The 17002-nt window shown below is 33.3% G+C and overlaps 3 protein-coding genes across 4 annotated transcripts in view; all 3 read left to right on the forward strand.

Annotated features, from left to right (window-relative positions):
* The window catches only part of LOC120339858 (dedicator of cytokinesis protein 1-like), a 41451-nt gene extending 35819 nt beyond the window's left edge, over nucleotides 1-5632 (forward strand). Inside the window, exon 47 of the mRNA XM_078116435.1 lies at nucleotides 3056-5632. Within this exon, the coding sequence (XP_077972561.1) occupies nucleotides 3056-3160 (105 nt within the window). The 3' untranslated portion in view covers nucleotides 3161-5632. The remainder of the gene's footprint in view (nucleotides 1-3055) is intronic.
* A 2006-nt stretch (nucleotides 5633-7638) lies between these two features.
* LOC144427353 (fatty acid-binding protein, adipocyte-like) lies at nucleotides 7639-12886 on the forward strand. Of its 2 annotated transcripts, none has more exons than XM_078116444.1 (4): nucleotides 7639-7720; nucleotides 10990-11162; nucleotides 11296-11400; nucleotides 11792-12886. In XM_078116444.1, the coding sequence occupies exons 1-4, from the start codon at nucleotides 7696-7698 to the stop codon at nucleotides 11840-11842; spliced, it is 354 nt and encodes a 117-aa protein (XP_077972570.1). In that variant the 5' UTR covers nucleotides 7639-7695; the 3' UTR covers nucleotides 11843-12886. The 2 variants fall into 2 exon arrangements, with proteins under 2 accessions (XP_077972570.1, XP_077972569.1); XM_078116443.1 differs by lacking the exon at nucleotides 7639-7720 and adding an exon at nucleotides 9831-10240.
* Nucleotides 12887-13302: 416 nt separating this feature from the next.
* On the forward strand, nucleotides 13303-15545 carry LOC144427352 (fatty acid-binding protein, adipocyte-like). The gene is made up of 4 exons (XM_078116442.1): nucleotides 13303-13436; nucleotides 13967-14139; nucleotides 14553-14657; nucleotides 14889-15545. The coding sequence occupies exons 1-4, from the start codon at nucleotides 13361-13363 to the stop codon at nucleotides 14937-14939; spliced, it is 405 nt and encodes a 134-aa protein (XP_077972568.1). The 5' UTR covers nucleotides 13303-13360; the 3' UTR covers nucleotides 14940-15545.
* The last annotated feature ends 1457 nt before the right edge of the window (nucleotides 15546-17002 follow it).

Here is a 17002-nt window from a genome sequence, read left to right on the forward strand (position 1 = left end):
ACTATTAGAAGTCTGCAATTCCAGGGAAGTCTGATTCCAGATTCCGGAAAATACGACTACGACTCCCTGCTATCCTGGATATTGCCGTCACAATGTGAGCGTAATTCCTGTCAAATGTAAAAGAAATTATACCGTATGTCCTACAAAGGGTAAATATGTCATATGAATATGTGCCAGAGGGATCTGTAATAGCCTTCTTGCGACTTTTTCCTTTTTTGTGTACTCAAAACTGAAAACCGGTTGGGCCATAACTTGCGAAGAATAGTATTTTTATTCATGACCCCAACGAGAAAATAGCAACTAAGTTAGCAAAACTATTTTCGTGCACAACAAGCATTTAGATGTAAGATGCTCGTGTAAGTAGAATGTCTTGCATCCTGATCATCATACGATAGCATGTTACTTACGTGCAGTACAGTTGAATCGTGCTATAATTCAGTCAGCAATTCTCTTAATTACAAAGTTCAATATCCAAGACTTGCACGATATTACTAATAGTGCTGAGCAAATCATATGTTCCTGTTTGTTTGCTCATATAATATGTCGAAATACAATTGACACGACAACACACCATTGATTATGCAATCATATGATGCAATGTACACAACAAAATGCAGATGTATGCAACATTCAAAATTAATCTGTTCCTGATCTGACAATCGCTCGTTTAATTACTTGAACGCAATCAGATATGGGCCGGGGATACATTTCAAAAAGAGTCAAAGACTAGTTGTGCTTATTTTACTGATATTATAATGGATTACGCTCATCTGAAATTTTAGAACTTTTTCCCCTAAAAAAGTGTCATTTGTTTAACTCAATTAGCTGTAATGTCTCACTCTTTTACTGTACCTACCAGACAATATAATTGTATGCCCAAATTTGTCATTTAATGTGTAATTTTGACAGCACATTTACGTAATTGTGTAAGATGTAATTGCAAAATCGAAGATTCTACATTTTCGAATAATAATAATAAAAAATAATATTTTTAACACGAAAAACATCGTAGAAGTCTCTATTTATTCAAAGATTTCTTTTTGGAAATGTAAAGATTAACAGTTGCAATAATTCTATGTTTTACAATTTTCAAAAATTAGTCACACTGTAAGCCTATAATTGCTCAAAACAGTAATTTTTCAAAACTATTTTAAAATATTCCTAAAATCAAGAATTTGAAATATTGAATATGCATCTGAAACAAACAACGGGTGAATTATTTTGACACAAAACATGGACTGGTAACTGGATGATAGGCCACAGTTACCTCTACCATGGGATAAATGTAAAAATCCTAAAATTTGATTCATTTTGGAGATAGTAGACATTGTAAAAAAGTGCATGCATCTGAAACAAATAACTGGTTTACTATTCCCATACCCGACATGGATTGGTAAACGGACGAGAGGCCATAGTTTGGCATATGATTAAGTAGTCCTATCGATTTTCCTCTCTACTGGGATAAATATATTCCTACTAGCAATGTTGAATAATAACTTAAACTCTTATTGGGGTCATCATTTCACTTTTTAATACCTGATATACTACCATGAAGCACTCACATCATTAGTTATTAATACCCAATTGATGTCAATCCCTTCATGGTGCGATATCAGAGCCACTGTTTACTTTGTAAACCTGCGGACATGCTTCCAGTACATGCTGTCACCATTTTGAGGTTTTCTGCTTGATTTGTCCAGAGCAAACCAGTTATTTATTAACTTCAGCAGAATCATGTCAATTTATTTGTTCTGCTATTAAGTGGAATAAAGACATCAGTTTGATTATTCCTAAGCAAACATGTTAGAGTTAGATAAATGTTTGATTTGAGACATAAATCTAAAATTTTATGATTGGGGGGTTTTGAACACCAATGAAGTTTTTCATGTAGGGAACTGCTTACCTTCAAACTATGCGGAAAAGTTTCCGGAAGGACGGAAAAAAATTAAATACTTCATTGTACTCCTACTTTTGAATTTCAAAAATGCTTCTTTAAAATAATAGTAATGCTCAGAACTAAAGGAGTTACCAGTACTTATTATTTGTCTGTGTTAACTTTAACCTTGCTGTATATTTGATATTGAAAGAAATATTAATATTTCACTCCAATTTCTTGTTTTATTGTTGAAGTGAAAACTTTTTATTTACACGTCGTATGTTTGAATGTAATTATAATTTATTGACCTTGTTGATTTATAACTAATTTTGGATGTATTCTTATCGCCTAACGGTTTTCAAGAAATTCCTTCCTTAGGTAATATTAAATCTCTTTTCTTCACAATGAATAAAAACTCTATTTGCGTTATTTGTGCAATTTTGATTGCAGATATTGTGTCTATAAATATGCATAACAATAATTTTAAATGAGTAAACAGTATTTATTGAAATTAAATTGATTACAAAATAATATTTTCTCCCTGAAAACGATAAAATCCCTCCTCGATTAGGAAACACTGGTCTAAGCAAATTAGTAATGCAGGACCAGCGGTGTGGCGCATCATGCTAAGAGTTAGAAATACGCTCGCCACCGAACCTCTGATTACCCTCCATGTGTTCACAGGTTCGAATCCCATGCAGGGGTTAATTATGTGCGAGAGGATTGCTGGAGGCGGTTTACGAAACCGCTGTCCGGTTACGGTTATCATCAAGTCCCATGGATCTGAAAACAGATAACTGGCTAACTAATCCCATACCTGACATGAAATGGTAACTGGACGAGAGGCCGTGTAGTTCGCCATAGGTTCCATTACATTTGAACCCACGTACATTTGAACCCATGGCAATTGCACCTGTATGCTATTGCACCTATGGATTTTTTTTTGTTTTTCGGATAGTTGAACCCACACTAACCCTAACCCATGGGTTTTAGCACCCGCATATAGATTGAACCCGTGGATATACACATGGGTTCAAATGTATGTGGGTTCAAATGTACGGTCACCTTCGCCATATGATTAAGCCGTCTTATTGCTTTTCTCTCCCCGTGGATAAATATGTAAATCCTATATGCGATTACTTATTACCGGTAGTTATTACTCGATTTTTTACATTTCAGCCGCCGCCACCTCTCCCCATTAAACGTCAAGAATCAAACCCAGGGACACCGCTTGGTAAATATCCCATACCACCAAAAAAACCCAATCGAAAGGATGCATCGTGATAATCATTGCTTCACATTCTGTGAGGAGACGAATTTTCAACAAAATACAAACGAAATATTCTGGACTGTAAGAAAAGAGTTTCGTCTTTAGCAAGTTTCTGTTTCCATTAAATATTTGATAATATTGACATGACATTACAGCTGAATTTTCAGTGCAATTTGTGTGTTTTTATTCTATATTTTTTTTTTTTCATTTGTTAGAGCTCTAAAAGTAATCAAGATTTAAAGGATGTTGTTTTTTTTTTTCATCTTTTTTTCCCCTTTTCATGAATTTGTTCTTATAGAATAAAGGACTGCCTTGCTGCCTTTGATATCTATTCTTATCTAAACCTAATATCTAATATCTAAACACTTTTCACCGTCTTATCTATAATTCTGAAGCAATGTATTTCATGATATGATTACTCGAGAAATTTTATTATGACCTCATAATTACTCCCCCAAAAACGTCAATTGCTTTATTATTACATGTCATCTCCAACTTATTTTTGCTTGAGGATGAATTTCTGTAAGTTTTTCAACACTCTGCATTAAGAATATGTACTGGTTTTGGTATATTATTCTGTAATAACTTTTAGGGATGAAAATTGACTGAATAGTAAATGTTCAGCGATAATTGAAATTAATGACTGTTGTATTATTTCACACTGGATAGTATATCATTATTGGATAAAAATCAGACATATTGACAATTTTTAAAATAAATGAAATATACATATCACTACTGTTAAGAAAAACATACGGTATATATGAAAACCATCAATTGGATAATTTACATTTGGTAATAAGGGTATATATATATATAAAAATTGATATGTTTTATACTGAAGCTACATTTATAACCCATTGTAAAAGTAGTTGGAGTGAGTTTCCAGTAAAATTTATATCTATACTATTTTGGTATTTTGAAGATGATAGTCTTTGTGCTTGTGTAAAGGTCTCCAAAAGTGTACTTTTGTATAATCTTTCCAAATTACCTGATGAGCACTATGTGTCAAAAAGTAGCAAATTTCACTTTTTATATATGTTATTGCCTAAGCAGGATACATATAGTGTGCCTCATAAATGTTGATTATTTATGTCTTACGCTGTAAAGAGGGTTAAATTTTTTTAATGGTAAAATTTACCCATAGCTGTGTTTTATGCCAGGCATACACCAATGTCGAACCTAGTTTGGCCAAACCTATTATTATTATTTTTTCTTACAATGTATCCAAGATTTTATTTTTTTTTTCTATTATTAAAATTACTATCAACGTTTTTAACATTTTTTTCTTGAAATCAATTTTTTAAAACTTGATTAGATTAAAAAATATGGGTTAATATAATCATTTTTTGCTTATTATATTTTACATGAAGTTGATGTTGGCTTCTAACCTCGCCAGGTAAAACAAATGCTCCAAACAGTTCTGACAAACATGGTCATTTACATAATGATTCATACAATATAGAAATCCATTTTTCCTCTTCATTTAATCATACCAAGTAGTATGTTCTATAGGTCTGTCATTCAAGTGGTTCCCATCCGTGATAAAAAAGCAGAAGATAAAAAAAAATTGGTTAAATATCATTGCAGTGACATCCCATATTCAAGGCCTGAAATTTTAATGGTGTGCTAACGATTTTTTCCCAACAAGAAAAAGAATTGAGAAAAAACGATTCCTATGTATAGATTGAATCCAACAACAGGTATTGTTTTTAAATGGGAATTTTAATGACAATTAATGTAACAATCGAAATTGACCAATACTCTATTCTACGCAAAACAATATTTTTTTTACCATCTCATTATGACCAAATTTTCCATCATTACACCATCGACATTCCCAATATATGACAGAAAATGATTTTTTTTCCACTGTCAATTTTTAAACGCCAATTTTAACGTCTACAGCTAAATTTCTAATAAGACAATCTTCCTGTAGCATAACCAGTGAATTAAATATGGCGGCACAGTTAGTTTTAGGAAAATTCTGTATTTTATTTTCCATATTCGTCAATTTTTAATTATGTGCTGAAAAATTAGTAAGGTTATAATATAATGTGCATTTACTTCATCAATTTGGTATAAAATGATTGTGTCGTTTTATAATGTCATCGAAAATATTCACCTAAATCCAGATAGCAATTTTAGAGCAACAATTTGAAGTTCTTTTTTCCTTTGATCGAAATGAATTAAAATAGGAATTCTTTCATGAAAAAAACGACTTATCTTAAATAATATAGAAGCATGCGACACATCTTGTTTACTGAGGTAAATGTGGTGAAATTTATTTGGTGAGCGATAACTCTACAACACTCCACATGCTTCGTTTTCTGGATTTTTTTTTTGCTTTTTCATTCCCTTGTTACCAATATAATTAATCATAGTAATAATTATTGACAATGATGAAGTTATAATAAGAATATTCCTGTATGATATTTATCTGGTTCTTTTTATACATTATTAATAAACCCGAATTCTATGTATTATACAGTGTGTTTGTGTACTCTTTTTACTTCTAAATGTTCGTAACAAGATGGCGCACAACCTGAACATAGTATGTGTACCAGGTTAGGTTGTTCAGGCTGTGCGTCATCCTGGTATGAATACTCCGGAGCGCCAAATAAGAGAATTAAACACGCATCCCTCAAGCCAAGTTTCGATGGTAAACGTTCTGTTGCTCGGCTGTAAATGTCAAACGCGCGTATCGGGTAATTCAAAAATTGAACGCCTGGCAATGATCATCTCTTCGAGCTTTTTATGCTGTGATTAATTCATCAGTCTAAAATGATTAATTAAAAAGAGAACATTTTGTACTTCAAGAAGTGATGTATTATTTTGGATGAAATTAAACGCCTGGCAGTAATTATCATCTTCCCGAGCTTTTTATGCTGTGATTATTTCATCAGTATAAAATGATTGATTAAGAAGAGAACATATTGTACTTCAAGAAATGATGTATCAATTTAGATATCAATATTTTGGATGAAATTAAACGCCTGGCATCTCCCCGAGCTTTTTATGTTGTAATTAGTCCATCAGTATAAAATGATTAATGAAAATAGAACATTTCGCACTTCAAAAAGTGATGTGTCATTTTGGATGAAATTTAAAAATGAAACGCCTGGCAAAATTTATCATCTTCTCGTGCTTTTTTATGTTGTAATAAGTACATCAGTATAAAATGATTGATTAAAATAGAACATTCCACACTTATAAAAGTGATGTGTCATTCTGAGGTATCAACCGAGTAGTTGTCGGTAAAACTTTCGCCATTTTCATTTTTTTTTTATTCGACTGCCAGCGCATCCTTGAACTTGCGGTGCCGTCTGCCTGATAAATCATGCTTTATTGCGACCTATTGGCAAATATTTGCTGCATATCGACTGCCGATGGATCAAACGGGTTCTGTAGACGGATAGGCTTCGAGGACAGCACAACATAAATCATAATTTGTTGTGTCAACCATTAAAGATTCTATGAGTGCCCTAGATTCGACTTTCTTTGAGTAAATACGGAGATGTCGTAACCTTTTGTCTATAACTGCAATCGGAGCCGCACGCGCACTTTGCTCTCGGGGTTCTGGCTCCCGCGAATCAAAGCGACTACAGCAGTTTTATGTTAGAAGCAGTGGGGATTCAATGAAGTCTATTACTACTCACTAATTATATATCACAGCAGGTAAAAGTTGACAGCGGTAACAAAATAGGTCGTATTAAAGGTGATTCAAATCTGTCAAAACAATTTCTTTTCAAGTTCTTTTCACTACTCGTAAACTGAATTAATTCATCATTCCTAATTTATTTGACTTCTTCTCAGTAAGAACTAGAATATTGCATCATAAGTGTTTTTTTCGAGAGTTTTAATAGCCACTGACATTAGTGTAGATGTTGCGGTTTCGAGAAGGTTTGAGTGTGACGGAAAAGATGTCTAATTGCTCTTTCAACGCGAAGGGCTGACAACCCGTGGTTATAATTAACAACTCACGCAAGAAGGTTCACGTGTATTTGCAAAAATGAATAGGTAGCAATTAGGGGCTTTGTTCAAAATGATTCAAATATAGTTTAGCATATGATAAGAAAAGAGTTCTCCATTGAACTATAATTAAATAAATGCTTCGGTTTGTATGTTAACGATCAGAATAAATATGGATTCGGTATTTGAGAGTAGGTTTCGCCACGATTTAAATATAACATATATAATTAAAAACGACTCCATCATTAGACTATACCCAAGTAGCTGGTGCAAAGTTCGATTTCAATATTGACGAGAAAAATAAATAGAGGGGCGGCAATTCAAAATATATATGTTTTACTAAGATTTAAATATATTATTTAGTGTATGGAATGAATGAAAAATTCAATATTGGATAATGATTAAGTAAATGATTCAATTTTATATTGATGAGAAATATAAATAGAAGGTTTACTAGGATTTGATTATATGTCTAAATATATATACTATTTAAATACATATATATATCAACATCGTATAAAATGTCCACCATTTGACTATAGTCAGATAACTGGTGAAAAATTCTTTGTATGTATGAATGTGCACAACAAAAAGAACGGTCGGTAAGTAAGAGTACCGGTAAGTTTCTTCAAGGCTAATTGAGGTCTGGTACACTGATCAAGAAATAGATTTGAATCAAAGCACCCATTATTTCATTGATATTTATTTGTGATAACGAGTCGAGCAGCGAATTCTACAGAGAGAGTACAAGTTTATTCATTTTTTAGGATCCGCGATTGTCTCTTGCAAAATTAGCGAGTCATTGTGGAAAAACACTAGGTCGAAAAGCAAGGGCAAAGATATTCCTACCGGCTCGCTATTGGTTACTTACAACGGTCTGCGACGCCCCAATAGCGTGACAATTTTAGTTTGAATATTAACAAATCTTTCCTATATTTTTATGTCTTTATCGGAATTATTGATTTGTAATAAATTAGACCTCGTTAATCGGTCCATATAAATCATTATTTCCTCAGCCATGGCCCTACGTCAAATGTTTACCGAAGGTTCACACGCGGCAGCGAACGTCGCGAAATCATGTATCGCTTGTTATGATTTGTTTGTTCATCGTTCATTGTCTGTGATAAAACATTCGTTGGTCTTGCACGAATCGTTTCTGCAAACCCGCCAAACGATTCGAGTGCTCATTGAGTTGACTTTACGAAACCCGCGTGGAGGGCCGGCATAAAGAGCAGATCTCACCACGTGTAGCGTGGACTTTGTTTCACAACGTGGATTTGAGATTTCGAGATTGTTTTTAGATATGAAAGTATCTTTAGAAATGTAATATGTTGTAAACCGTACATGTGTTATATCTTTCCTAATTGCTATTACAGCAAACAGAGCGGTTTCTGCAAGGTTATTTAGACTAGGCATGAATAAATGCGTGATATCGGAAAATAAGATAAATTGTAGTCTATGTTGGCATTGCGGCTAATGTATTATCAAACGCACACCATAGACACATAAAGCGTTTCAAGTTTTCAGTCAATTTTTCGAAATATTAAATAAATCTCCGACTAGAATATTTTCTTTGGTATAGGGAAGGTATATATTTGGTATAAGGAAGGTATATATTTTTGTGAAACAAAGAGAACCCAAGATGCTTATCGTTAAGGTTGACAATGGGATTAACATATACACCCTATTGTATGCTTATGTAGCAAACTCATAAAAGCCCAATCAAATATACATGTACGTCAATTTTAAATATGCATATACTGCCATTGCATGAATGTGCTTATGCAGTCACGCATAATTTATTTATTATTAAATACGGCAAGTAATACGCCGAAATAATCCAGTTATAATTTTAGTCACATATTTTTTCAATTCAAGAAACATCGCTGTATAAATTTTGTCGGATGTATCCACACTCGCTGACGATGTATCTCTCACGTACGATAACGTTTTGAAAACGACAATTTGACCATAATGTGACCACAAGTAGCCTACAATCGATTTAGTAAATTGCTGTGATCCAAACACCATTGGCGGTTGGTTGCATCTTCATATTATGAGCTGGTGACAACTACTGACAATATATACAAATTCAGTCACTCTTGGTACACGAATACTTATGTATATCGACATTACATCAATTCTGCAGTGTGATGTCAATATACCCTACAACAGCTGATATAACCATTGTTAAATAATTTCAACTATACAATATCACCTGAAATTATAAAGTTCGAATAAATATTCAGCTCGATTTTTAATTCAAAAGATATTTTGTAACCGAGACAAGTGAACGAACGCTCAACAAGGCATAAGTACTGTAAAGTTCACAAGACTCACGTTTGAACAAGTAAGTTCACAAGTACATGTTGAAGATCATCACGCCTCTCTCGAGGTTTTTTATCAGTAATGTAGACACTCTAGTTGCGAAGATACTCACGCTTTAACTCGAAGTTACGATGGGAAAACGGAAAAAAGGCATCTCATACGCTTTGCTCATACTCAATTCCTTGAAAAATGAGAAGGTGAGAAAAAGGAGAAAAGTGCTAAAGGTCAGCAGTCGATTTCAACCAAAAATATGGCTTTAGGTCCACAGATTCTGAAATTCATTTTCTCAAAAAACTGACTCGTATACAGATTGAATATACATCTATAATATATATCCTAAATTTTTTTCGCCGGCTTCAATCTCATATATAATTTAGCGTTATGTTTGACATCTTAAGCCAAAATCGAAGTCATTTTGCAGCAATTTTACTTCTCATTCTTGACGCAAAGTTTCCTGAAATTTATCGTTTTGAAAAGCACGTTTCCACATTGATCAAAACTGTTTTGTGATTGTCACGATTCGACAGGAATGTATTTTTGTTCAAATGATCGAAGGTAGCGTAGGCTAAAGCAGTAGCCCTGAAATAAAGAGTATTATATTGTATGTCACAGAGTATACAGTAGTACAATATCTTACTAAAGACGTTTTATTCATACAGAAATTCCAGTTTATTCAATTAAATTTACCTTTAAAAGTACGCCCTCATAAACAATCACAATGGCAGCAGCAAAAATGACTGGAAAATGGAAATTAAAATCCTCCGACAAATTCGATGAGTATATGAAAGAAATAGGTATTTTTAGTTACAATTTCATATTCAAATTTATTTCAGTGCAATTTTTTATTGTCGCAATTGTTTGCTTGTTTATGGTCGACGCAAACGTTCCTTGGGATGAATTTAACTAATGATCAAATATCCGACAGGCCGTGCATATATTTCACACGGCATTGACCATGACCCTCGAGACTAGAAACAGGTATTATGGCGTAACGATTTCTGGTACAATGACGTTCGATTACATCTTTGAGCTGCTTTACTTCTTTTTCTAAATTCAAGTCATGGATAAATATACTTGCGGCGGATAACTACGATTCAGTATTTGACGCTAGTAACAATTTGTTCATGACGTCATGTTATCTTGTTTGTAAAATACAAAATACGTTATGATGTCATAATGATTTTTTTCAAATTTCAATATGACGTCACCAAAGTTTTCTGACGTCCGCGCATGTGAAAGCGGTGGTCACAAGTAAATTTTTAAAAATATCACTCAGCCTATAATAGTTGTTTAGTAGCGAGCATAGGTCACTCAAATAGTATTCAATACTGTAGAATTGTACCAAATGATTCAATTCGGTGTCTTGTTTGATAGCTAATAGATAACATGTAGGGATCACATATAAGCAAATCACTTCATAACAGCTTTGCCAGACCCTTTATTCAAATTCACGTTATATTCAAATATTGGCGAAATATCTAACAGCTTTTAATATTCGGCAAATGTTGATAAAAAATGGCTTTTTATCGCATTATTTTTCCAGGAGTAAACATCGCGCTTCGTAAAATGGGCAACCTGGCAAAACCTACGTTAACACTGAACGTTACAGACGGAACTTTCTATTACAAAAGTGAAAGCACATTTCGTACATTAACCCTGGAGTGTAAAATCGGGGAAGAATTCGACGAGACAACGCCAGACGGGAGAAAAGTTAAGGTAGGCCCGACAGACTGCATTAGAAGTTTGTTGTATCAAGTTTAATTTTATCTAAATTTCGCCAACTGCTCAAAACCGGACACTTGTTGTCTTGTAACAAGTGTACTAATTTTTTTTTTTATTATATTTTTAGACAACTTTCTCTTGGGAAGGTGATAAACTTCTACACGTGCAGAAATGGGACGGGAAAAGTACAAAGATTTATCGATACATGGATGATTCCGGAGACCTCATCAATGTAACCTTTTTTCAAATTTTGTTAAAAAACGATATTGCGCCTATATACCGAAACACAATATTTTTAAGCTCACAATTACTGCAGAGCGTCGATTAATTCCGAATAATGTTTTTGATAAAAATGGAATTGTGACTAAAATGAGTTGGTCAAAACAGGGGTCGCAATCGGGCAGACCATGTCGACCCAGAATGTTTCCCTACTTTAAAGTAGCTATACTTGTCAGTTACTTATTCGAAGCAATTATTGGAACACGCCTAAAATAATATCAAATACACAAGTTAGTAAAATATGTTAGGAATATGATGGAAGGCTTGATTGATTTTTTCTGGGCGTTTCGAAAACTATTTTAAGTTGCATAAATAAATTACTGAATATTTTAAATATTTTTCAGGATTGTGAGATGAATGCGGTTACCTGCAAACGAATCTACACTAAAGCGTGAACATGACAAATAATATTAAATGTTTTAACTTAATTTTTTTATGTTTTCGTTTTCTAAATTCGCCACTACCTATCCTGCCCATCATTCAATCCATCTTTTGATTCGTCTTGCAAGTGATTCTATCTAATATAGGTGAACTAGATCGACACCATCTGTACTTATTATCATTTTTGCTCGTTGGACTTATCAACAGTATAGTCCAATAAAAATGTGTTTATTAGACACAAAATGACCTTGCTAAATTGTTTTTCTTCGTGTTCGGTTGTGAAATCGGTTTTCCACACAATTAATTGTCCGATCGATTTGAAATTTTCAGTATTTGAAAATAGAAAAATTATTTTTATTTCAAATGTTTTGTGATTATTAGGGGACCTGAAATGTAAACGCAAGTTTTGTTGGCATTTGTAATTTATTTATTGACTCGCCTTTATTTAGTATTTGCTACAATTCTATCAACATTTGGTGTCCATATCAGTCATTTGATCTTTTCGATATATTTGACCACCGATCTCTTGTTTATCTTTGTACTGCCTACATGGGGTAATATCATCATTTTTATGCAGTAATTTTTATTATATGTTAATTTGTGTGTTATAATTTTTTTATTAAGTTTAACAGTCTCGTTAATGGAGAGTGAAGCTGTTAAATAATATTTTGTATTGGTATTGAGCCGAAATCGTCTTTTTATGCAATAATTTTTATCATATGTTAATTTGTGTATTAATATTATTTTATTGAGTTTGGAGATCTCGTTAATGGAGAATGAATCTTTTAAAAAATATTCTGTATTGGTATGATTTCTCACAAAACTTTGGCAATCTCACAACGAATAGACCATATCACATATTATACATTTCATTATGCAAAAATGTAGTGTTGTTTAAATTTTAATTAGAATCTAACACTTGTTGGATCATTTATGACACAGAAAAATGACGATTTAGTGTTTTGAATCTTTCAAGTGTTAAAGATGTCCCGATCATAGAAACTTTTGTTTCAAATCAATTCTTTCACTTGTAAATTCTGGTGACAGTAAATCGATTTTTGAAACTTATTTTTGTTTAAATTTCTTTATGTTATCCCGTTCTGAACTGTACAATTTTTTCGGAATTGTATTGACTCGACTATGGCCCTAAATGAACCACACTTCAACGCTATTATTTCAACGCATATCCAGAAACATTACCTTGGCAAATCATTTGCGGGAAATATTTCTTCGAGTCTGTACGTCTGAAAAATATGTTCATGTTTTTTTTTCACGCCCAGCCCTCTACAATTATCTTATTCTAGGCTATGTCTTCTGCATGAAACTAGTATCTCATTCTTGAAAATACGTGTGATATTTTTGTTCTTGATTATCGCGGTAATACTTTACTGAATTAAGCGAACAGGTGAACAACACTTTTTATAATTTGGTTTGGATAGTAAAAATAAAATGAAGCTTTGTCATGCACTGATTATTTTTAGATTATTTTTGTAATAACTCAATTTTGATAAATTATTTAAAACAAAAACAGAATGGCAAGTTCAAAATTGAATGGAAAATGGAAACTCAAATCTTCTGATAAATTTGATGAATATATGAAAGAATTGGGTGAGTAATATAATGTATTCTGGTCTTTTTACTTATCGATCTTGTTTTACTTATCGATCTTGATCGGTAAGTATGTTGATAGGTATTTGTCTGTATGTCTGTGTGTTAGATGCACGCGATATCTCACGAAAGCGATGGTTCAATCTGCACCAAATTTTGCATGTGCATTCATCTTAGCTCGGATCAGAAGCTTATTGATTTTGGATGGATTATGTCGTATAATTAGCGAGTTATCAATCAATTAGTGATGGGACACACGGTGTCACTATAAAGTAAGACCACTGTTTTGGGGGATCCCCTAACCTTCGATCGATAAGTCTTCGGTTTCCAAACGAATTCTAGTTTAATACTTATTGCAAACGTAACAAATATATTCCACCAGGCTCAAATTAGCATTATTTCTGGCAACACTATTTTACTCTATTTTGGTCACGCTATAGGCTACTACTCACACCCTTCACTGTAATTTTTCTACAAATTAACTGCGAAATGGTATTGTATAAAGTTAAATCTGTACGTTTAACTACTAGGTGTTGGACTGGCAACAAGAAAAATGGGAAATTTAGCAAAACCTTCATTAACCCTAACGGTAACGGATGCCGCGTTTTCTTACAAAAGTGAAAGTACATTCCGTAACATGACATTTGATGGAAAGTTCGGATGTGAAACCGACGAAGAAACTGCCGACGGAAGAAAAGTTAAAGTAAGTTAATTAATAGTATGAAACTAATGGATTTGGATTTTTACCTTCGAATCAAATTCTGTTGTCAGGAGTAAAAGTTCCCTTCAGTCCACTGGGCAAAATAATCTATGATCTCATAATGGACTTCCAAAAGTTATTTTGACATCATAATGAAATTCTATAAATTTGTCAGATGTACTATAACGCAAAATTCAGCGTATGCTACAAATTGTAGTATATTATTGTATACATAAGCAAGTATTTTATGAAGTACTGACTTTAATTTGAAAACAAGTTAACAGACCCCAACTCGCGCGACCAAAAGACGATCTCGGTACGTTAGAGACCAGAATTATTGGTCCCACCCGATCGTGACCCGATTTTGACGGCTTCTTTTCAATATAATATAAACCCATAATATTATTGTTTTCCAGACGACTTTGGCGTGGGAAGGTGATAAACTTATGCAAGAGCAGAAATGGGACGGAAAAAGTAGCAAGATTATACGATTTGTTGATGATTCAGGAGAACTTGTTATTGTAAGAAATGCTAACGAGAAATTCAATTTATTTACAAGTATACTGTTTGCTGGACTGCTAATTTTACATATCACTTTCGTGGCAAAGGAAATTGAGGCAGAACTTTCTTCTTCAAAGCTGAATGCTTTTGTTTGATGCAGGATTTAGATTTATGTGCCTCATCCACTTTGGTCACCAATGTTAACTCAATTCTATCATATCAATTTCATTGTTTCCTTTCTCCTTTTATAGGATTGCATTATGAATGGAGTCACTTGCAGAAGAGTTTACACCAGGGCGTAAAACAAAGAAGCACAAGATAACGAAAGACGTCTGTTCCACATTGACTTTCCGCAGTATTTTACGATTGTGCTGTTACTTATAATCAATACACTCGGCAATTTTTCCCACATTGCTAAATTTCGATGAATAATTTTTTGACGTATTTCAGAAGAGAGTGCTTTTCAATACGACACGTTTCACTCGCCAGAAGACCGCTTTATGCCTAGTTTATTTGTACTGGGACGTGCTCATGTGATGCTTCGATATGATCAGATAACAGTGCTGTTACTACAAGTTTTTTTTTCTTGAATGTGCATTGGTAATTTTGATAAAAGTAAAGTCTACTAATAGTTTATTTCTGAGTGCTAAACAATTGAATGTCTAACATCAATCCAATAAATTTTATTTCTATGAAAAAGCATGGTGAACGTGGTATCTCCGGGTCGGACAAACATTCTGAAGCTTATTTGCCACATTAACTGAGTGCTCGTTTTCAGCAAGTTTACCATGTATGATTTTGGAGGTTTATATTGATGATATTCAGCTCCACATTTCATGTATTTAGTTATTTATTTAAATTAAATAATATCTGGCTACCGCATCATGTAGTATATATATAAATATATACCGGCCCTTATTCAAGCACGGGCGCTTGTTACTTTCGATCGTTACAATAATTAATATATTGTTATTTCCAGTTCTCAAGCATGATTTAAACGAGAATGACGCTAATTTTGACTTTTTCTACGCACCGCAGGTACAAATCCGCAAAAGAAGAAAAGTTTTGCGACGCCCTATCAATATTGAAACGACGCACTTGGGCGTCGCGACGCCCAGTTTGAGAACCATGGTGTATGTACTTGAACGTGAGTGTTATCTAAAGGCGCTTAAAATTTAACAGCGTTGTGACAAAGCGCTTGCTATTTCCTATTGTTCCCTACAACTGAAAAATCAGGAAACATCGGGCGGGTATTCAAGCACCGGCCCTTATTTTGTTTTATGTTCTGTTCACACGGGCGGCTATTCAAACGGGCCCTTAATCAAGATCGGGCGGTAAAACGAGCATATACGGTATATATATCAATGTTTAAACATTGAGAGAATAAACTGAAATATTATGTGATAAATCAATGTTTGAACATTAAGAGAATAAACTGAAATATCTGTGACCCATCTAACCTAATCACATATTGCAATTATCTGGTATAAAAACCGCTATTCGGACTCCATGAAGATTTAGGTAGCCTGTAGGCCTAATATAAATATATACATACATATCAGCGCGTTAACAATTTTACGTTGTACGTTGAGTTTTTGATATTTTACATTCGGTCCAATATCATTTTAATCATCATACCCAATTGTCTATCTATATTATCGAATTTGATTTCGTAGTAGAAAATGTTCAGGTCTCTGTAGTGAATGTGGAGTGCAGCATAATATTCTAAAATAAATTGAAATCCATAAATAAGGAAAGATGTTTCAATGTTTGATATTAACATTGAAACACAACATTAGGCCTGCGCAAAACGAAAAAAAGAAATATTATGATAAATTCTAACTTCTAAACGCTTTGTCTGAGGTTCCAATCTTGTGCAATTCTATTCCATGATCACATACCTCGAAGGATTTCGGTCGGGGAATCGGAATATGTAGCCTATGTATCTCGGAAGTTCCGTATTTCCCCGAAAATAAGACTGGGTCTTATTTCAATTTTCTTTCGAAAAAATAACACTAGGGCTTATTTTGGGGGGATGTCTTTTATTTTCAATTATCAAAAACAAAATCACAAAGTAGAGAATTTTGATATTTTCAAATATATATATACGAAATATGTGAAACGATATCCATTTACTTATAAAAAAAAACACGTTTTTCTCACACTTTTAGGTTTATCATTTGAACCTGTAGGAGAGATTTCTTGCTATCGACTATAGGTGAAAAATAAATTTCGCGCTATTGACTAGGTCTTATTTTAAGGGGAGGGCTTATATTAAAATAATTTTTAAAATTCAGGCTATTTCTTATTTTCAGATTAGGTCTTATTTTTGGGAAAACACGGTAAAATAGTGATGATTGAAAAC

The sequence above is a fragment of the Styela clava genome, chromosome 9 (assembly GCF_964204865.1).
Source record: "Styela clava chromosome 9, kaStyClav1.hap1.2, whole genome shotgun sequence".
NCBI lineage: Eukaryota > Metazoa > Chordata > Ascidiacea > Stolidobranchia > Styelidae > Styela > Styela clava.

Bases quoted from the DNA above. Each gene is read 5' to 3' on its own strand.
- LOC144427353 (XM_078116443.1), top strand. From the start codon at position 10,165: ATGGCAGCAGCAAAAATGACTGGAAAATGGAAATTAAAATCCTCCGAC. The intron at 10,241-10,989 runs GTATTTTTAGTT...TTATTTTTCCAG, and splicing joins TGAGTATATGAAAGAAATAG to GAGTAAACATCGCGCTTCGT. The intron at 11,401-11,791 runs GTAACCTTTTTT...AATATTTTTCAG, and splicing joins ATTCCGGAGACCTCATCAAT to GATTGTGAGATGAATGCGGT.
- LOC144427352 (XM_078116442.1), top strand. From the start codon at position 13,361: ATGGCAAGTTCAAAATTGAATGGAAAATGGAAACTCAAATCTTCTGAT. The intron at 13,437-13,966 runs GTGAGTAATATA...TTTAACTACTAG, and splicing joins TGAATATATGAAAGAATTGG to GTGTTGGACTGGCAACAAGA. The intron at 14,140-14,552 runs GTAAGTTAATTA...ATTGTTTTCCAG, and splicing joins CCGACGGAAGAAAAGTTAAA to ACGACTTTGGCGTGGGAAGG.